This window comes from Aplidium turbinatum, chromosome 4 (genome assembly GCF_918807975.1).
Source record: "Aplidium turbinatum chromosome 4, kaAplTurb1.1, whole genome shotgun sequence".
Taxonomy (NCBI): Eukaryota; Metazoa; Chordata; class Ascidiacea; order Aplousobranchia; family Polyclinidae; genus Aplidium; species Aplidium turbinatum.
In genome coordinates, this window is record NC_137475.1 from 38751515 (window position 1) to 38774047 (window position 22533).

Below are 22533 nucleotides of genomic sequence, written 5' to 3' on the forward strand. Positions count from 1 at the left end.
AATCTGCAGACTTTACTAGGAATAGCACCTAAATGTGCGGGCGCCACAGTGCTCCGCACCTAAATATCCAGACGCCAACGAGTGCGTGCCTATTTGACCGGCGCCTAACTGTCTGCGCCTAAAAAACTTGCTCCAACTTTTACCAGGGTGCAACCTAATTGGTATACACCATGAACAATTCGTACTGTCAGTTCGTACCTTGAAAAGATCGAGAGAAAAAATTAAAAAAAGCCGTAGTCGCTGATCGCAGTTTCCGCAAACATTTTAAAAGGGTTAGGGTATCTGAATATCCGGAATGGCCCGTTTCGGTGAGTCCGATCCCTATTTGGTGATTTTTTTCAATTTTTTTTTTTTAATTATCCGGTACCATAGCCTAATTATCATTGCCGTTTTAGGGTTAGGGGTTAGGATCTCACCGAATCGGACTCACTAAATAGTAGGTTAGTAGCAGACCCCTGAATATCGGTATCCGCAAACAAACAAACTGAAAAGATCGAGAGAAAAAATAGAACATCGCTGATTGCCGTTTCCGTTTTTCCGCAGTTTCCGCAAACATTTTAAAATTTCCGGTAATGCAAACATTTTAAAATTTCCAGTAATGATCTTAAGAGTTTGCCAAAGTCGCTGATCACAGTTTCCGCAAACATTTTAAAAGGATTAGGGTTGATCAGAGTTTCCACAAACATTTAAAAGGGTCAAGGTTTAGGGCTAGGGTGTTTCCGCAAACAAACAAACTGAAAAGACTGAGAGAAAAAAATAGAACAAAGCCGAAGTCGCTGATCGCAGTTTCCGCAAACATTTTAAAATTTCCGGTGATGATCCTAAGAGTTTGCCGAAGTCGCTGATCGCAGTTTCCGCAAACATTTTAAAAGGGTTAGGGTTGATCGGAGTTTCTGCAAACATTTTAAAAGGGTTAGGGGTTAGGGTTGATTGGAGTTTCCGCAAACATTTTAAAATTTCTTTAAATGATCCTAAGAGTTTTTGTGATCCTAAGAACAAACAAACTGAAAAGATCGAGAGAAGAAAATAGAACAAAGCCGAAGTCGCTGATCCCAGTTTCCGTTTTTTCCGCAGTTTCCGCCAACATTTTAAAATTTCCGGTAATGATCCCAAGAGCTTGCCAAAGTCGCTGATCGGAGTTTTCACAAACATTTTAAAAGGGTTAGGGTTGATCGGAGTTTCCGCAAAAATTTTAAAATTTCTTTAAATGATCCAAAGAGTTTTTGTTTGTTTGCGGAAACTGTGTCTTCGGCTTTTTAAATTTTTCTCTCGATCTTTTCAAGGTACGAACTGACCGTACAAATTGTTCATGGTACGAATTAGGTTGCATACCTTTTACCATCATATCTTAATTGGTATTTTATTGTTTTCATTATTGCAAACAATCAAAAAACTGCCTAACATGCATTTAATTCAGTTTGTTCATTCTTTGAGATCAGTTGATGACGGCACCTCATTTGTTGTTTTGTGAAACAGTGTGATGAAATAATAATTATGCAATGAGGGGATTTTTAATTGTGCAGATTTGAAAATTTATCCAAGTTTGAAAGTTCAGCAACAATTCTTCATCTGGCAACACTGCTATAAATCCAAGCTTTGTCTTGATCAGCTTAACTATTGACTAATGTTTACATTAGTCGAAATGAAAAATAATAGAAACCATAAACCAATAAAATTTCAGAACTTAACTTTTGAACAATTTTCTCTCTTTTTGCTTTTTACAGTAGGCTACTAAAACCAGGCCTGGAGAGTAGAGTGAAAAAAATATGACTCTGACTCCTCTCGCTTTAGGATGCAACCTAATTCGTACCCTGAACCATTTGTACCCTGAAAAAATCGAGAAATTTTTTTAAAAAAGCCAAAATAGCACACGAATTGGAGTTTCCACTTAACCTTAACTTTAAAATTTTTGCAGAAACTCCGATTAGCGACTTCGGCTTTGCTGCGATCAGTGACTTCGGCTTTGTGCTATTTTTTCTCTTGATCTTTTCAGGGTACAAAGCGAGGGTACGAATTGTTCAGGGTACGAATTAGGTTGCACCCCTCGCTTTATAACTAACCGACTTGAACCACACACACGATAAAATCCCTCAGACTCTACAGTCCTGAGTCTGACTAAAATTGTGAAACATGTTGCACAATTACAACCACATACATACACGTTTTTCGTTTACCCTTCAAAGTGAAGCGGTCAACGAGGGGTGCAACCTAGCTCGTACCTTGAACCATTCGTACAGTCAGTTCGTACCCTGAAAAGATCGAGAGAAAAAATTAAAAAAAGCCGAAGTTGCTGATTGCAGTTTAATAGCACAAAGCCGAAGTCGCTGATCGGAGCTTCCCCAAACAATTTGAAACAAACTCGAGGGTTAGCGGAAACTGTGGTTAGCGGAAATTGCGAAACTGCGGGAAAATGTTTGTGGAAACTGCGATCAGCAAGGGTTAGGGTTAGAGCATAGATTACTCTATGGTTAGAGTTAGGGTAAGCAGAAACTGCGGAAAAATGTTTGCGGAAACTGTGATCAGCGAGGGTTAGAGCACAGTCAGACTGTGGTTAGAGCATAGATCACTCTATAGCTAGGGTAAAAGTTAGCGGAAACTGCGGAAAAATGTTTGCGGAAACTGCAATCAGCGAGGGTTAGGGTTAGAGCATAGTTTACTCTATGGTTAGAGTTAGGGTAAGCGGAAACTGCGGTTAGCGGAAACTGCGGAAAAATGTTTGCGGAAACTGCGATCAGCGAGGGTTAGAGCATAGATTATTCTATGGTTAGGGTAACAGCGGAAACTGCAGAAAAATGTTTGCGGAAACTGCAATCAGCGAGGGTTAGGGTTAGAGCATAGATTACTCTATGGTTAGAATCTAGAATTAGGGTAAGGGGTACGGTAACGGAAACTGCGGAAAGTTTTGTGGAAACTGCGATCAGCGAGGGTTAGGGTTAGAGCATAAATTACTCTATGGTTAGGGTTAGCGGAAACTGCGGAAAAATGTTTGCGGAAACTGCGATCAGCGGACTTCGGTTTTGAGCTATTTTTTCTCTCGATCTTTTCAGGGGAAAATTTTAAAGCGATTGCGAAAACTGCGATCAGCGACTTCGGCTTTTTTTGTTTTTTTTTCTCGATCTTTTCAAGGTACGAACTGACGGTACAAACTGTTCATGGTACGAACTAGGTTGCATCCGTCAACGAGACTTTGCACGTGATTATAATAATAATAAATATTTGATGTTGTAAGCACCGAGGTGCTTTTTTATCATTCTGATATACATAACGCATTTGCTGTTAATTAGGTTAACAGCTAGTTTCATAACTAATAACTCTAACCATCAATAACATCTGATAACATACCGGTATATAAACTTTTAGAAGACATATTAGTGGGAGCAAAAAATGAAAAAAATACGATCATATGTACATGAAAAATACATACACAATAGTACTGTCACTTAATACATAACATCATAAGATAATTTCAAGGTAAATTTCCAGTGATCCATTGAATGATTATGAAGCGATATATGCAACAAGAGTGCTACCAATCCTATACTGGCACACGTTTTTCTAAAATTTAAAAGTAAAGTTGTCTACACTGTGAAGTCATCAACAAGACTGTGTATTTATACTAGAGATGTACCGATACTAATATTTTGGCCGATACCGATCCCGATACCGATATCACTTTTTTAGGCCGATACCGATACTGATACCGATATTTTGGCCGATACTTTAGTGTTACAAAAAGAAGCAATTTTGGTATTTGCAAGGAAATATATCAAATGCTAAGTTTTACCTTATTTGCATAAAACTATTAAAAAAAACTTTGGATTGGCATAATTTATTAAAGATTCAAGAATCCAATCTCAACCACATTGTTGTGTCATAATAGTAGGTTTTAGTAATGAAAGGCCACCGTAATTGAGGATTGGGGTATAAGGGAAGAAACATTACATCATAATTGGGGTTTCTGAAAAATTAATAAAATGTTTGCGCAAACTCTTCAAATAAGGCTATCATAATTGATAATAAGATGTAAAATGTAAACCAAGTGATTTGTGTAGTCGTACAAAAACTACTCAACAAGTAATGTGCAACCTAAGGGCGTTTGGTTGAAAAGCTTTTGCCAGGCCAAGACTACCCAGGTAGCAAAAATGCACAATTCTGCATCGCTCCCACCCCGCCAAACGCTCAAAAAACCTGTGCAACTCGGCTGCCCAGAGCAAGCCAGCTCCACCAGTCGGCAATTCAACTTGCACCCTTAGCCGCAACAAAATCACCAAGCCCAAACAATGTCACAGCAGAATAAGTAGGCCCAAAAAGAAAGCAATGGGGCCACAAATCCTCAAAAAACCAATCAAAATGGTCCCGTTGCGCCCAAGATGACAACCTCATTGCGAAGAAAGGAGCGTCCCCCCCGGCCACCAGCACAAGGCTGAGCACTCACCAGCACAGCGAGCTGCCGCGACCCGTCAACCACAACGGTGCAGCTTCCACACTAGCCATTTCAATTCTTGTCGATGTCAATTCTTGCTACAAAACGGCTGCCGAGAAACATATAGTTGATTGGATGGTCTAAATGGCTAGTGTGGAAGCCACACCGTTATGGCCAGCGAATTGCAACAGCCCGCCGCACCAGTAAGCGCCCAGCCCCGTGCCGACAGCAGGGAAGGACACTTCCCCCCACAATGCGGCCGCCATCCCAAGCGCAACAAGACCACTTATTGATTAGTTCAGTGAGGATTCGCAGTCCCACCGCCCCCACTCCGAGCCCATCCAATCCGCCACGACATTGTTCAAGCCTGGTGAGTCCACCTCAACGAAAGGCGGAAACCAAATCACAAACTGACAGAGCCAGCCCACCAAAATAACCAAGCCACACGGGTCCCTCAAACGTCCAGCAATGCAAAAACGATGCAAAACTACACATTCCCGCCACCTGGGTACTGGGTAGTCTTGGCCTGGTTTTATCCTCTGCTGAGAGTAAAAAAGAAACACAAATGATAAACATTGGAGAAATTGAGTCTCCTTCACAACTTAAGAATTGAACAACGCAAAACTGCTGAAACAAAACGTTTTGTTTGAGTGAAAGAATCACTGTAAGCAAACAATGCCAAAAGGTGCGCCCATGAAGTCATGGGAGTGTGAGGTATCAAAAATTTGATCAGGTTGTTATTTTTCTACTTCAATGTGACGACATTGACGTTAGTTACTACTTTAAAAAATCTATATCTTTGCTTCTGCAGAAAATCCGCAGAAAACGCCTTTGTTTACACGTTTAGTATCGGCCACAGTATCGGCCAAATTTTGCCGATACCGATGCCGATACCGATACTCAAAAAATGGCCGATATCACCGATACCGATGCCGATACCGATATATCGGTACATCTCTAATTTATACTATGCACAACAAGAACGCATACGGTAAATAAGAAATTTACATGGAAACAAAACATTATGTCATGGTACTGAAAGCAAGGTATACACTATCATGAAACAACTTGAAAAAACTGACTTATTTTGAATTAGCATCATTACCGGTAGCTAGTTGTCCCTATTGTTTGTAACAAACCTTAGAAATTAACCAACTGACAGGCCTACCTGTGAAGCAAGGTTTACCAAATACCGTTCTATCTCATCTAGCCTACCCCTTGACAATTGCAAGCAGACCATAAAACCTTCTTCAACAACAAAAAGTAAATTCCATTAACAACACAATGCACAACTTGCAGTTGCATCCATGGCTTGCAGTTTCTGCGTTTCTGATTCGTCAGTTGAACAAAAAGTTCCAGACAGCTCAAAACCAACATACATGTGAATCGTTATGAAAATTTTAGACTCTGGCCAGTCACACTTCGAAAAACATGATTGATTTTCGGCAAAACTCAAGTTCAGTTCAGTTTGTTTTTATTTCTGACCATCACAATGAAAAAAACAATATATGACAAACATAACAGAGGTCTAGATAAAGGTAGAAGCGACAAAACGCGGACGTTATAACGTGCATGATACCAAAGCAGGACAATCAGTTTAAAATATGGCACGGTCGCAACACCTCAAGTCAAGTCAATTTATTTCAATAGAGCCACATATAAACAAACAAGCAGAGTAAATGAAAAGTTAAAATAACGCATTGAAAATTACAGCTCTAAGTTTTATCGCCAAAGCTCAGTTTACAGAATTCAATTTATGTTTTTGTTTAAAATAAAGTACAGGCACAACATCAGCAAAAGAAAAAGGTAGCAAAACTACAAAAGTTAAATATAGCCTACGATGTTGATTAAACGTGACGAGTGGATGAAAGCAAATTAAGCACTGCCACCAGCACCAAACCGAACAATTTTCGTAATTCTATGAATTAGTTTGGAGCGGACACTGCTGATTAGCAGGCCTGTCCATACATAGCCGTCAACAGGACGGCGACACTCCTGGGCATGATTAAATGGCGAAGAGTGACCTGGAAACGAGGTCTTTACTATTGATTCCTTTATTGACTTATTTTAACTGAGTAGTAGGCTGTGCCAAAAATGGGGTAAAAATTTATTTTTTGAGGTAGGTTCTTTTAACTTTCCTAAAAGTTGTAGCCTACAGTAGTAGCAGAGCTATATGTATATAGTGGCTCTGGCAGTAGACTATTAAAAACATACATGTGAAAAAAATGAAACTAATGACGTCACACGGTCGCGCTGGGCCGTTCTATGGTACTAAACTCGCCATATTTTGATAACCGTTTGAGATAGAAGGTTGAAGCGCACATCAAAATCTGCAGAGACACTATATTTATATACCTATGCTCTGAAAGCACTTTTCACTGTAAAAAGTCTAAAAAAATAGTTATCAACAAAAAACGAATTTTAGTCACAAATTGCGTAAAAAGAACAGTCTAAAACAGTCCAATAGCCTATAACATTTTTTTGAAAAACAAAACATTTTACTTTTTACGTCTTGCAGGCAATACTGTTTAGCGTATCAGACATTCTTACAGTTAAAATTGCGGGTTTTCGTAAGCATAGCATAGTCCAAAAACAGAATCAAGAGTAACTGAACCATGATACAAAAATACATGCCAAAACTTCTAAGATAGGGCAGCCCAAATTATTAAAAACTATTTGACATGCGAATTGCATAATTTGTCACATTAACACTGAAATAATTTCACTTCAATTGCCATGCAAAGAATATGCTCTTACATTCACTCTCTATTGAAACTACTTAGCTAATCAAGTGAATATTCGACCGCATAGGCTACAACCGCATACAAAATAAGCTTGCAATTGCAAGATCTTTGCACTGACAACACTGTTTTTCGTTTTATGTCTATCAATAGAGTCTACACTCTACATGAAGCAATTCTTCGAAAAATGTGTCTTTGGTATTTGTCACCTCAACTCCAGTTATAATCAACAACTGCAATGGCTTTTTTAGTAACCTGCTCTGATGATGTCAGTAAACTTCCAAGCTTTTCTCTCACACCTTTGAAATGAATCCTTGAAGGACCTATTAAACAGTAACGTCCATGACCTAATATACATTATACAATGAGTTAAGGCACTTGAAGAATTACTTTTGTACGTTTTAAAAATAAACCTTACTTTTCTAGCGACATTGTATTACATGTAGGCTAAGCTCCAATAGTAATTTCAACAGAAATAGTGAATTTTGTCCGTGGAGGAAAAGAGTTTAACACCTTCCTTATGAAGACGCTTCTTCCCCAATTGAAAGCTATAGGCTATGATGTAAGGGAACGTTCAAATATTACGTAACGCCTTCGAGGGGGAGGGGGGGGTTTATGCAAAGCGTTACGTTAGCGTCACATCGGGGGGAGGGGGTTCAAGCAAAACGTTACGTAACGCTTTCGAGTACGGAATGGAAGTTTTTTGTGCTGAATTCGTAGTGAAAAAGCGTTACATGGGGGAGGGGGGGATTGAAAAAAGCGTTACGTTGGCGTTACATGGGGGAGGGGGGGACAAAAATTTGGAAAAAAAGCGTTACGTAATATTTGAACGTTCCCTAATGCTAATTAATCTTACTTTGGCAATTAAAATGTTTATAGACACTAAGTATTATTATTTCACATTTCTACGTGCTTGTTTTTGTAATGAAAGTGAAAAAAACATGTTTTGTTTTTCAATGTTTGCTTGTGTATATTAGGTCCTTCAGGGGTAGAACCGATTATACACACTTCAAAAAAGTTTGTATAAGCTTTAACCTCACAAAAATAAATTCGATTGTCAAGATATTTACACAGTCAAAAAACATTGACCTTGGCCGTATTCTCTAAAAATGTTGTCTTATTTTGATATGAGCTGAAGAGATGAGAGCAAAAAAGAAAAAAATGTGATAGGTCCTACATTCCCTTACTACAAAATAAAATATTAAAATTCACTTTTTTGCTTAGGCTATAAATATTTTTCAAGTAGTCCTAGAATAAAAAGCGTTCTTAGGGCAGATATAAACATGCCACTTCTGCAGCTTTTGATGTAGGCTAAGTTCATCTTTTTATCTCTAGTGGTTTTCGAGATATGACAATTTTTATAAAAATGGGTAGGCCTACTGCGGGTAACCATAGAAACGCCCAGCGCGACCGTGTGAGGTCATTATTTTCAAAAAATGATAATTCACGTTTGTGTTTGCAAAAGTCTACTACAACTTTTCAGAAAGCTAAGGAAAAATCCATGAACCTCGTCATTTTTGGCACAGCCTACTGAGTAGTGCTAAACGACAGAATCAGGGATAGGACAGAATCCAGCAAGAACACCAAATGAAAATACCAGAACAACTAACGATTCCACTACCAGAACTCAGTGGGCTTACAATGCGCTGTCGTCCTACATGGTTAACTTGATTTCAGAAATTAGGAATTGTTCTAAGTAGGCCTAATAGCCTACTGAGTAAAGCTGAATACCGCTAAGTCAGACTAAGTAGCAAAAGTGAGTCAGGAATCATGGATATAGTTGCTGCTGAAGGATCCTAGTTTTGATTGGGAAACAGTGAGCATTGCAAACGCTGTACACAAACATACGATGTAACATAAAGGCAAATCTACGTGTCCATGAAGCACTAGTCAGAATGCGATTAGGCATTCTTCCAAAAATCGACTAGACTACTAAGCGAGACGCAGGATTGCGCTAAAAACCGGTGGTATTTGTACAAATCAAGTAGATTCCAGCGCGCGTGATGTCAGAGAAATTGCTCGGACGCTTCAAGTTGTTATAGATGTACCTTTCTAATCATCACACTCGTCGTCGTCGTCTGAGCTTCTGGGGCCGAGGGTCTATCCTTTTACCACCCCAGATTCACGATGTTCCCGGACTACACTGGAAGGCTGCTAGAGAGCAGCCAGTCTTTAGTTTCATCATCCATGACGCGCAGACCTTCCACTCCGTTAGGTGACTTGAACATGGTACAGTCATTGATGATGTGGTCTGCGGTCTGTTCCTCGGCACCACATTCACAGGAGGAGGAAGAAGCCATTCCCCATTGGTGCATGGTTGAGCGGAAAAGCCCGACGCCCGTACGGAGACGGTTGAGGCGCACCCATGCCTGTCTCTGTAGTATCAGGCCGATGGGGCGTGTGTCGGCGTCGGGGATGAATGAATGGAGTCTGGTGGTGCTTGACCTCCATTCAGAATTCCATTTATGGTCCGCCCAAGTAGCCGCAGAGATGTCTTGTTCATCAGCTTTGTTGATCAGAAGCCGAGCGGCTGGCACGAATGGGTGTCTTGATTTCAGTCGGCGGGGCTGCCCGTTTGGGAAGGCAGAGATCCTGTGGTGGAGAAGATGGTTAGGCTCCAGTGCCCGTCGACCGAGGGACAGAGTGGCTTCTTCGCGACGAAGCTCAGCATGTTGGATGCCAGCGAGAATGGGGAGATCGTCCAATGGTGTGGGACGCAGGCATCCGGTCACTGTGCGCAGGGCGCTGTTTATGGCAGTGTCGATGTTGTGGCAGTGAGCACAGCGGCACCAGACAAGTGCACAGTACTCTGCTGAAGAGTAGACAAGGGCTAAGGCTGCTATTCGCAAAGTGTCAGCCCTCGCCCCCCAGCTAGAGCCTGCCAGGCGCTTCAGTAGTGCAGCGCGGGATGTGAGTTTCTTGCGCAGTGACACCAAATGGTGGCGGTATGTGAGCGATCTGTCTAGTGTCACCCCAAGATACCTTGGCCCGGGGCAGAAGGACAAAGGTTTTCTGTTGTTGTGGACATGTAGCTCACGATCAGTTTCCCGATTGTGTAGGTGGAAAGCTGCCGCTACAGTTTTGGTTTCGCTGAGTTTCAGTCGCCAGTTCTGGAGATAAGCTGAGATGGTTTGCATGTCCTGGCTCAGGGTGTCTTCTAGATTTTCCCACGACTTTGTGGAGTGGAGAATTGCCAGGTCGTCCGCATAAGCGTATTTTGCGGAGACCGTAGTTGGCAGGTCGTGGGTGTAGATGTTGAAAAGAAGTGGAGCCAGGACCGATCCCTGTGGGACGCCGTTTTTCAGGCGTCTCAGTCTGCTTCGCCGTGGATTGCCGGTGGTGAGGGTAAAGCTTCGATTCCTGACAAGTTCCATAATCATATGGACTATATGTCGGTCAGGAAGCAGGCGAAGCAGCTTGTAAGTAAGGCCGCGATGCCATACAGTATCGTAGGCAGCTGTGAGATCTAGAAAGACAGCGCCGGTCTTCTTTTTTGCCTCAAAGCAGTCCTCGATGTCTTGGGTCAACAGTGTGACCTGATCTACAGTGGATTTTCCGCGCCGAAACCCAGCTTGCTCTTTTGGAAGAGCGGGTCGATGATTGGGTTGACGCGGGCATAGATCAGCCTTTCGAGGATTTTGAAAGGAACGCAGAGGAGGGATATCGGACGATAACTCCTTGGGTCCTCTGGTGGCTTGTGAGGCTTAGGGATCGCAACTACTAGAGCTCTTCTCCAGATTTTTGGAATTGTGAGGTGGTGCAGGCAGGAAGAGAGGAATCTACGTAACCAGGACTTGAGGGCAGGGCCAGCATGGAGCACAAGCTCAGGGAAGATTTTATCCGGCCCTGGAGACTTGTGTGGTTCCACTAGGCGGAGGGCGATGGCGAATTCCTCTGGAGTGAAATCTCCAGAGATTGTTTCTTCTTGTGGTGTTACCACTCGCCACAGGGCAGACACTTCCTTGGCGACAAGGCGGGATGTCTCGCGGTCCTTTGTCTTGTAGACCCCGTTCTGCACTAGCTGGGAAGCGATGGCATTTGCAGAAACCGGACACTGGCGAGGGGAGTTTGCTGAGCGCCCAGTGAAGTTGTTGATGATACTCCATGCTTTGCGGCTTGAGTGTGAGAAGTCGATGGTTTGGACGGCTTCATTCCATCGCTCAAGCTTCTTTGCGTCCAGCCGCTCAAGTAGTCTGGTGGCGGCGGTGTTAGAAGCAGTACCCGGGGTGGCGTTTAGGTAGGAGCGATAGAGAGCTTCACACTCAGAGTCCCAGCATGGTGTGTAGCTGGTTCGATGGCCACGTGGTATTGTGGCCTTTGCCGCAATTATTATAGCATTGCAGAAGTCCTGGTATGCCTCGTCTGCGTTGCATGTTTCAGGTGGTGGTAACTTTGCAGTAGACTCATTGGTCAAGAGGCTGTATTGATTCCAATCGGCTTTTTTGAAGTTCCATCGCTTTACCGGTGAACTCGGGACAGGAGCCACAAGTTTTGGGGCGATGATGAGGGACGGCCGGTGTTGGGACCGCGGGAACTTCTCAAGCACACGTCTGTCTGGAAGAGAGCTGTCGACACTCGTGAAGGCCAAGTCAGGGTTTGTCCCTGTTCCCCAGCGGCCGGAGTGGAAACTGGCTGGTTCCTATGGATTGAATAGGAGGGCAAGATGGTTTGTAGAGGCCCAGTCAGCCAGCAATTCTCTGTCGCTGCTTGTGTTGTTGTAGCCCCAGTCGATGTGCTGGCAGTTGAAGTCGCCAGCGTAGGGACTGGGGGAGGGGAACGTTGGAAGGGATGATGGCAACATTCGCGAGGGTGGGGGCTTGTAGATGTAATGTAGTCTGAGATACATATGCACAGTTACACCCACTCAATCTCGGCATCAGTTGGAGATTGGTCGACAAAGGTCCACTTCAGGCTCTCATGCACAAACGTGGCAATGCCGTGCTTCCTGCTTAAGGTAGACCCGGCTAGCGTGTAGTTGGGAATAGCTAGCCTATCTGCAGAAGTGCAGTGGGTCTCCTGGAGGAGGATGACGAGTGCCCGGTTGGTATGGGCAAGCTGCTCCACAACTTTGGTCTTACTTGTTGAGTAGCCTTCTATGTTGAGCTGCAGAATGGTGGGGCGTCTGAACTTATCAATTGCTCCTTGCAGCTGTGCCGTCCGTGTGGAGGCTCTTTGTTGACAAATTTCGTTTCTCATCTGGTTGAAAGCAGATGGTAGCCTACTCACAGGATGGGGCACGAGGAGCCATTTGTCGTCCATTCCACTGACTAATACTACTAATCATCCACTGACTAATCATCACACTGACTAATACTAACCTACAAATTTTTTTGGTTGCCGCCCAAAGTAGGCCTAGGTTTCCGTTTTGTATTGATGGTTGCTAAAATATTGTCAAATGTCAAATCTTTGTGTAGGCTACATAATTTCTTGGTAGCAGCTATAGCCTGAATGTTAACTGCTACCCAACCTGTCTTCTTCCTGGATTTTAAAACAATCTCTACATTTGTTGAGAGAAAACTGCATATTGCCAACCAGAGACGGGTTGTGATGTGAAATACTCATTGCAGCTCTGATTGCACAGTCTACGTCTGATCAGAGACGGCCGTTCGATAAACTTGCGTAGGCTATCGTGAAAGACAGAACCACGTTTTGTTGGTTTGGTTTTGAATCTGGTTGGTTTTGAATTTTATCTTTGCATAGGCTACTTGAAGAGGCTTTTGATGCAAGGCCGCATGTGAAACAAAAACAAAAAACAAGGCCGCATAGCATCTTTTCACATAGCCTACAAACTATTAGTCTCTTCGTCTGCCCCCCTAGTTTGAAACTAGGAGGGCAATTTTTAACATTTAATTTTTGTTTAAGTTTGATCGTAGTTTTATCTTAAAACAGCAAATCAGTAGTTTTTCTACATTTATGATAGAACACTTCCCTTCTGCGATCCATCAGCTGGCAATATTGAAAACAGCAAGGGGCAAGTGCAGCGTTTTCAAGGTCTGGTGACTTCAGCTGTTCAAGTCAAATGTAAAACTGTAAAAGTAAAACTTGTTTCTCGGCAGCCGATTTGTAGCAAGAATTGACAGCGATAGACACCGTGTTTCGCCCATGAGGCTGGGCTCGTCAGTATCGCACTGTAAAACTGTAAAAAGTTGTAGGCGCCTGTAAAACTTGGTTGACTGGGTTTGGGCAACCGGCAAGGTTTGGGTATTGGGTTAGCGCTGCCAACCAATATTCTGGCGTGAAGTTGTTGTGATGGCTTAAGTTATAGAGTGCGCAGCAGTAGGCTACCGAACGTGGGAATTCGTTAAAGGTTTTCGAGGTGTTTAGGCCCAGCAATAGCCTACCCTGATAGTGGTACATTACTCTGACTGTATCTGTGTAGTGCAAGTAGCCTACTTATAAAATGTACCATAACTTAGGTCAAGTAAGCTGATCAGATGAAAGACCTGCTGTCACTTACACTGAGAATTCCATATGATAACTGACTTTGCTAGTGTCTTACAGAACAGAGCTGTTCTACTAAAAATACTGTAATTATGGTATGGATTATATTTAGGAAGTGGCAATTTTTCCACAATCAGGTGTTGCCAGAGTTAGGATTAAAGTTAGGAAGGGTTAAGGTAAGGGTTAGAGTTAGGAATAAGATTAGGGCTTTGATCTTCCCAGGATTAAAAAAAAAATTCCAAAATACAAGTTTTTGTATTCAACAGCTTTAAACTTCTCTCAAATTAAGGCAGAATTCCTTATCTGGCAACACTATTGAGGCTATTATTACACTATATAGCCTTATATTTATCCTTGGACTGGAAAAGGCATTGTAACAGAAGGTGGTTAGGCTAACATTCTGAATACATAGATCAAGCACTACAGTGAGTTGCTCTTCAAAAGTGTTTCTTTACTGATTACCCAGCATACATGTCGATGTTCCCAGATAGCCAAGACAAGCACACAAATGCCAAGTTGTGTCAATTTAAAAAGGAAGATATTACTACACCAGTCTCTTTCATACACGATGTGACTTCAGAAATGTCTCACTTCGTGAGTGCTGCCAGACGCAATGCTAATAATATTAAAACTTGAAAGTGGGCTAAACAGCAGAATTATGAGAACGCTGGACTGCAGAATATTGGCTGGTGATAAATATAAGACAGCAGTCGGTACAATACGTTGGCCCCAGTCAAAACGACATTGAAACGTAGGAGAGACGTCGTGAATGACGAAAATAAAAAGTTATGATTTAGTGTTAGGAACTGAAATTGAATACTGGGGAGCAATCTGTAAAATCAGCCATGAGAGAAAATTTACAAGCGTTTTTAGAAGAAAAAATATGAAGTACCGGTATATATACAAACACGTAAGCGTCCATGGCTGTCCATGTCTTGCCTCCGAAGAGATAGGACCTGACACCCATGGAGGCAAACCAGAAAAGTAGAAAAAAAAAGTATATAGCCTAACGGTGCGCGCGCGCGGTTGAGCAAGACAAGGATGTCCGAGATTCATACTATTAGTTTAAGTATGGTGATACAAAGGGACGAGACGACAGCAATTGATAAGTAGTTCAGTTAGTAGTCCGTTGATGGATGACGAGCACGACAGCAGTTGAGTTGTGAGTCCGTTGATATAGGACGAATATGACAGGAGAGTTGCAAGCTGTGTGACATTGCAGCGATTGCATGTTTGAGTGGCGCCAGTGGCGGCACTGATTTGTTTAACGTTGAGGTGCTTCTGACGTGGAGAAGGCTTGAAACGATGGATAATGCAGCAATTGCATGTCTGAGTGGCGCAAGTGGCGGCACTGATTTGTTTGACGTTGAGGTGCTTCTGACGTGGAGAAGGCTTGAGACGTCGCGGTGTGCTTCTGACGCAGAGAAGGCTTGAAACAATAGACAATGCAGCAATTGCATGTCGAAGGTTGTGTCGCAGGAAGTAGCGGCAGACATGGGGTTTACCATGTTGGAGTTGCGTCGGTGGCTGTGGATAGCCGTGTAGAAATCATCTCCGTGGAGGCATCTCGTGGTTGAGGCATGTGATGAAAGACTGTGCTACTCGGGTCTGCTACTATTCGGTGAGTTCCTAACCTCTAACCCCTTACCCTAAAACGGCAATGATAATTAGGCTACGGTACCCGATAATTTAAACAAAAAAAATGAAAAAATCACCGAATAGGGATCGGACTCACCGAATCGGACTCACTGTAATGGGCCATTCCAGTGCTACTCAGTGCAAGTCGTGGATAACATGGGGTGCTGTGGTGCCATGTTGAAGTGTTCTCATCAGTGAGTCTGTCGTGACATCATCGTGGTGCTGCATTGAAATCCCTTGAAGTCTCGCAGCAACAGTAGAATTATGAGAACGCTGGACTGCAGAATATTGGCTGGTGACGAATATAAGACAGCAGTCGGTACAGCATAACAGTTGGGAGAAAACTTGGCAGCTTTTTTCGATTGAATTTTTAGATTATAAAAGTGATCAAGTAACGCTTTTGATACTCTTCACAGTTTGAACTATTTTATTTCTTTGGCAGTTAAAAAATGAACAGCTAAATGGAAAGCTTCAGCATGCATCTAGAATTTATGAGCCTACCTTTGACCTTACTTATTATAATATCCTTATTGTTCCATTGAAGCAGATTATTAATTTGTGTTATGAGTACCTCAAATTTTGTGTGAGATTTTAAAATTCTGAATTATCAAACTTTTTTTTCTGATTTTCATCAAAATAAAATACCAGATTTTCAGAATCATCTAATTCTGCAAAGATTCAACTCACTATAATATCTTTCTTTTTACTTTAGTAGGCTACAAGAGGCCTCTGCAACTAAATGTTGCTAGTTTAAATTTTATTACATTATTATTTATAAAATATTGTGGGCGTGGATGAATATAGGAATCAATTATCGCTCTCAAAAGTTTAGTCAATGTAGGCCTATAATATGTCATTTTACCCACAATTTGCCTAAGAAATCTACATTTTTTCATGCTTTGCGCTCAGAAAAAATGCTCTATTTCCCATCATTTACACACGAAAAGTGCCCTTTTCAACATAATTTGCACCTTAAAAGTGCCTCTTTTTGAAAATTTGCCCCCATAGTCCCAATTTGTGACAAGATGCTATGCAAGGCCAATCACCGAGGTTAGCAGAGTGAAGTTTTTTTTATTAATGAAGTGTTGTTGTCGAGGAGTTATTCATGGTTGATCGGTTTTGAATTTTTATCCTCGGACTGACAAAGCTTTGATAGGTTATTCCTGGTAGTTTCGCATATTTGTAGAGGCTCTTGAAGCAGGTCCTGTTACCAAGATTGGTAGATTGAAGTTTTCCGATTGTTTAAGTGTTGTTGCCTGGGAATTATTCCGTTCATTAGGTGCCCTGAATAGAGAGCAGTCCTGAAATGCATTGCTCAAGCGCACACCTCGAGAGTCGAACCAGCGCCGCGTGATATTGAGCCGGGTGTGTAAACACTGAGCTAACCTTGGTCTTGAAGCATAATGTCATGTTGTACTTCCAATTGCTTACAATGTTTCGTTTGTAATGTAGTCATTGCTCTGAATCCTGCTTCACAAAGCCATGTGGTTGAAAACGTGATGAGTGATGAGATAACAAAATTCAAAATAGTTGAGTCCTCTGAGTGCATTGACATCCAAAAACATATATTTGCTGAGACCTTTGGATGTTTTATTTTAAACAAGTTAAAAGAAATGCGGTTTTCTGCATCATCTGTTATTTCTGTCAATTCTTTTGCCCCGATAAAGGGCAGTTGCAGAAAATCTTTGACAGAAAAAGGATCTGTAACCCAGTCTTTTTCTTTGGATGGCGTCAGGATCTCACCATAGCAGTGCTCAAACTTTTTGCCAAGCTGCTGAAGGTGTTCATGTATGGAATTTTTGACAGATGCAACTCTGTCGACAATGTATCGTTACAGTTTGGAAAACATATATATCAAACCTATTTCACTTTAAATAACTTAGCCACAGGTTAAGTTTTTTTTAGAAAGCTGTTATTTTGGCACTGAGATCAATAATTGTAAAGTTTGTATGGTTTGTGAACCTTGTATGATATGGTTTCATTCAAACAGCTCAGGAATCAGACATGTCGGCTAAGTAGGCTTAAGCCACTTTTGCAATGACCTCTTAGCTTTTCGCGCTGCTCAATGACAAGCGGACTAGCGGAAATGAGCTCAGAGCCATCCCTGCCACAAGTATAAAAATATACTCAAACATTAGTTGTACTCAAACAGCAAGCATATGGTCAGTTACAGCGACCTCAGAAAATTTTTAGGCCACCTCATGTGGGGTCACAATCCACAGGTTGGTGACCGCTGCTGTAGTCTATTTGACTTGTTCCTTAAACCAATCTTGCAGAGTTTGAGAGTATCGAAATATTTTAATCTTGCATAAGACTAGTCGAAGGCATGTTAATTGCCCTCCATTGTAAAAACATCATTAAAATTAGGCTACTGCCTATTTGCTAATGTTTTGAAAAATATGCTATGATTTCAAGAGGGTCTATCATTTTTGTTTCAGAAGGGATTTGCTTCTGTTCATAACTTTTTTTTTAATCAAAAATTACAACTCATAATAATTCATCTGATTAACATTTCTATTTCTGTCCAGTGTCCATGTTGCTAAATTAGGCACAACCTAATGTGAGAGATTTGTTATTTCATGAGAGGCTTCATAGTTAACATGATTTGAAAAGCTTAACACATTGTACATTTCACCAAGTGAACAATCATAATAGTCTAACTATGTAATAGACTTACAGAGTTACAGTATATTAGCTTATAAATGTATTGTAAACATTTGACTTTACAGTAACTAAGTCACATAAACTATAAAAATATCATCTTATAAAGATTTGGATAAACAATTAAACATGGCTGAATTGGATGTTGGAACACAATGTCATTTAAAGTCGTGCCAGCAGCTTGACTTCCTGCCATTCAAATGTGACAATTGTTTGTTTATTTTTTGCTTGGAACACCGAGAACCCAGAGCTCATGATTGTAAAGCTGTTAAGATATCCACTAAAGAAACAGAATCCTTTTCTGATGTTTATGCATATCAATGCTTTGTTGAAGGATGCAGTTCATCCGAATTAGTTCCAGTAAAATGTTCGTTGTGTTCCATGCAAGTGTGCCTGAAACACAGAATTCCCGAGGATCACAATTGCATAAAACTACCTACAAAGAGAGTTATCAAACCTACAGTAAAGCCACAAGAATCAAGCATGGCCAGGACAAAGTTTAAAAAAATGAATGTAAAACAAACTAAAATGGCTTGTAAAATTGCATTGATGAAGCTGAAGCAGCAAGCCACTGGTAATGGTGGTTTACCTAATGAAGAAAGGGTATACTTTGCAGTGCATCCAGAAAGTTTTGAAAATGCACCAATTCCCATGTTTTTTAGCCAAAACTGGACGATAGGAAAAATCATAGATTTTGCTGCAGAGAAACTGAAATTACAAAATGTAAACAATTCAGCTTGCGATGAAAAGTTAAAGTTATGTTCAGCCGCTTCTGGCAACGCTGTATCATCTGGTCTTTTACTGAAGTCAGTGCTTGCAACACAGACTCTATTTAATGGTTCATCAATTATTATTTGTTACTTGCCAGAAAAGGTTGACTCCTTATAGTCTTATATTATTGGTATTGCAACTGTACTTAGGTAATGTTTCTGCTTATTTTCTTGCGGATGAGCTTGTCTGTGCATTTGTGTTTAAGCACTTTACTTTTTTCCATAACTGTGGTTATGTCATGCATTTATAGTACCTGCTATGGGCAGAATTGAAGTATATCATATAATAATGTTCTTCAAGATAAGCTGCAAAATAAATTGTAAATGCAACGAGTACGCTATATTGTAGGATCTCTCAAAATGTAATCAAATTTGCAAATAATCAAACGTTGTTGTCAAAAGTGTCAGTTATTGCCTGATCGACACTAGAGGCTGCAACCTGTACAGCTGAGTGGTGAGAGCCCTGGTTTGGTAATCGAGAGTGCGCCAATTCGATGTCAACTTAATTTCACGTCTGAACAGGTTGATTCAATGTAAAAAAAACTGTTTTGCGGACTGGCGCGGCGCGCTTGTAAATGCAATGGTCATTTCGCCGATCAATTGCAACACTGATTTGCTCCAAAATTCCAAAGTACGTTTCAATAGTTTCAATTTTATGTGAGCAAACATTTTAATTTAATAGTTCAAACATTTTTCGCTAAATTTCAATTTATTTATGAATCAACAAGTAAATAAAAAAATAACAGTTAACCTCTCAAGTACATGTAGCTCCACTCTGTGTGGAGCTACATGTACTTGAGAGGTTAACTGTTATTTTTTTATTTATTTGTTGATTCATGCATATCAGTTTGTATCCTCTGTGGATCCTTCTCTAGTATTATGGGCCAATCCTATAGATGTTTGCTGGTACACCCCTTTATTTTCTTTCAATTTATTTTTCTTTGAAATTCTATGAATAAACAGGGCGTCGTTGGATTTTCACAAAATCTCCGAAAAAGGCTCTTTCCGAAAAAGGCTGTCTCCGAATCGGATTCTCCAAAACGGGCCATTCCGCGATTCGACACTTCTCAGAAGCATGTGGCTGTTCTTTTTGTAGGGCACTTTACAGTATGCCTGAATGTGGACACAGACCACTTAATCACAGACCACTTTCCTTGCCTTCCAGACAACTTAATCTAAATCTTCAGCCACTGGGCGTAAGCTTGGATGCAGCAAGAAAAAACATTTTGGCTGCAAAAAGAGGAGCCAGTCATTTGGTATGCTTTTGAAACCTACCAACAAGCTGTCACCAAAATATATACCTCCCGTGTTGCATCGTATCACGACCGTTTGCGTTTACATTGCATGAAAAACCGCCACCATTGTTTTTCGTGTTATTAGGCGGCAATGTTGATCAAACCTTGAGACCACATTTACCTTTTCCCAAAGCTCTCGCATTGAACTTCAGTTGCATTGTAGTAGATTCGTCTATTCTGTTTATAGGCTACACTTTTTCATCCATCAGGTCATAGATATAATGGGCATATCGATATATGCGATTTTTTTCTACCATTAAAGATAAAGGTAATCATTTTCATCATTGATTTGACAGTGATAAAGTGTCAAATGTTCTGAATTTTGATGGCACTGTTTATTAAATGAAGAAAAATTCCATAGTGGAACTTTTCATAAATTGACGCATAATTTCATAAAAATTTGACCTTAAAATGCAAATTTAAACATTTTATCGGGCCCCCTGAATGCAAAAATTGAAAAATCTGTAGTTCTAAAAAAGGGCATAGCCTACCCATGAGGGGGCCCAATCGAAATACAAAACTAATATAAAAAACAATATTTTATGCAAAATTGACCTTACGACGCAAATTTAAACATTTTATCGGGCCCCCTGAACGCAAAAAATTGAAAATTTTGTAGTTCTAAAAAAGGGCATACCCATGAGGGGCCCAATCGAAATACGAAGCTAATATAAAAAAAAACAATATTTTATGCAAAATCGACCTAAGCAATCAAATTTAAACATTTTGTCGGGCCCCCTGAACTCAAAAAATTGAAAATTTTGTAGTTCTAAAACAGGACATATCTTACCCATGAAGGGGCCTAATCAACATACGAAACTAATATAACAACTATATTTGATGCAAAATCGTTGAAATCAATCTTTTTAGCGCGTGAATTTAGACATTTTGTCGGGCCCTTTTGAACTCACCGGGCCCCGGTGCAATGCACCGGTTGTCCCCCCCTCTTGTGGGCCCTGCGGACAACCATATATAGCAATGTTTTAACCAAGCGGTTGTTGGGTGTAAACGTCAGTGTAAATCACAGCACATCAGAAGCATCTGACTTCAACTCCACGATCTTTTAGGAGTCGATGCCGTCTTTGACTCCATAAGCATTCAACGAGCTATGGCTTCAATAATAAAAAAAAAAATAGAAAGATTTTCCTATGCTGTAAATACGCCAAACTGTTTTTCGAATCAACACTCATGCCCTTTAGCCTACACTGCGCGTCTACCGCAAAAAGTTAGGCACGCACAAGCATAGAGATTTCATTTTCATGTATTGAATGATAAATCCTACAGACTTCTGTAAATCTTCTCAAAGGTTGGAAATGAGGAAGTACCGTAGCCTGCACAACTTTCTTGATGTGGATTAAGTGGAACGGAAGGCAAGGAAGTCAAACTTATCGTCCACGTTCAGGCATGCATTTAACTGCCCTGTAAAGGCACAGTCTGCCGTCGTATTAGCCTGGATAGAAAAGTGAGATCCTCGATAGCAGGAACTCTCCCTGCAGGGGTAGTAGCCTGTAGGCTATTTGGGCAGTTTACACAAATACGTCTCGCACTTGACAATTCATGGACGAGTTGGCTAATGGTCTATTTAGACCTGGTATTCCTCCTAAATTATTTGGGTCTAGATGCTGTATAATGTTTACCCTATCACTTGCTGTAGTTTCGTTTGAAAATAGGCCTTCGTCACTGGTACAGAACAGACGAAAAACTACCAAGCATTTGAAAGTGACAAATATCCAGCTCCAAAAACCACGGAAAGACGCTTTTACACTCGGCAGCATAGCTCACTTTTAGAATTTAAGTCGGCACAAGATTCTGCAAAGCTCATTACCTGCCTGCTAACTGTTAACAAACAGGTCCGTCATCTAATGTAGCCAGTGTTGACGCTGAGGCTAGCGCCGTCAATTTATTTTTCAGTTGACGGAAGTGATAGCGCCGTCAACTATTTTGCCGATTTTAAGCGTCAAGCGCTATGCGTCATTTTTTTTCATGGAAAATCTCGTTACACAATAAGAGTTTCACAATGTATTCTGGCCAACGCGACTCATCCGAATTACCGGCTTTTGCGTTGGTTGGAATGGCTCCCTGGAATACACGCGGAAGAAGTTCGCCAAATGGTGATCACACATGTATTGAGAACGAGGGATCAGAGACAGAAAGCGAAAAATCCATGAATGGCATCGCGGACGTTGAAGATACTTTATTTCAAGAGCTTTATGCCCCTGAAAAGAGCGATATTGGTGCAGTGGACCTCGCTAAAATATTTATACATGCTAAACTATCACAGCACGCTTGGAACAGTGATATCTTTTCGAGTAGCCTAAACGTTTTCAACTTGTTTTTGAAATACAACACACCAATACCAACCAGCGCTGCTATGGAACGCATGTTTTCACTTGGAAAGGACAATACGCGTCCCAAACGCAGCAGATTGTCAGACCAACGTTTTGAAATGCTTGTTTTTCTGCAAGGAAATAATAAGCAGGGCCCGCAAAAGTCAATAAAGTCAAAATTTTTTAAGGACTTCGTTTATCGACAAATCAAAGAATAAAGTTGTTTTCAGCACCTAA

At 41.0% G+C, this 22533-nt stretch overlaps 1 protein-coding gene across 1 annotated transcript; it reads left to right on the forward strand.

Moving 5' to 3' along the window:
• The first annotated feature begins 17976 nt into the window (after positions 1-17976).
• LOC145769422 (AN1-type zinc finger protein 1-like) lies at positions 17977-19024 on the forward strand. The gene has a single exon (XM_082581065.1). It carries the CDS (start codon positions 18034-18036, stop codon positions 18790-18792), a length of 759 nt encoding a protein of 252 aa, XP_082437191.1. The 5' UTR covers positions 17977-18033; the 3' UTR covers positions 18793-19024.
• Positions 19025-22533: the final 3509 nt, after the last annotated feature.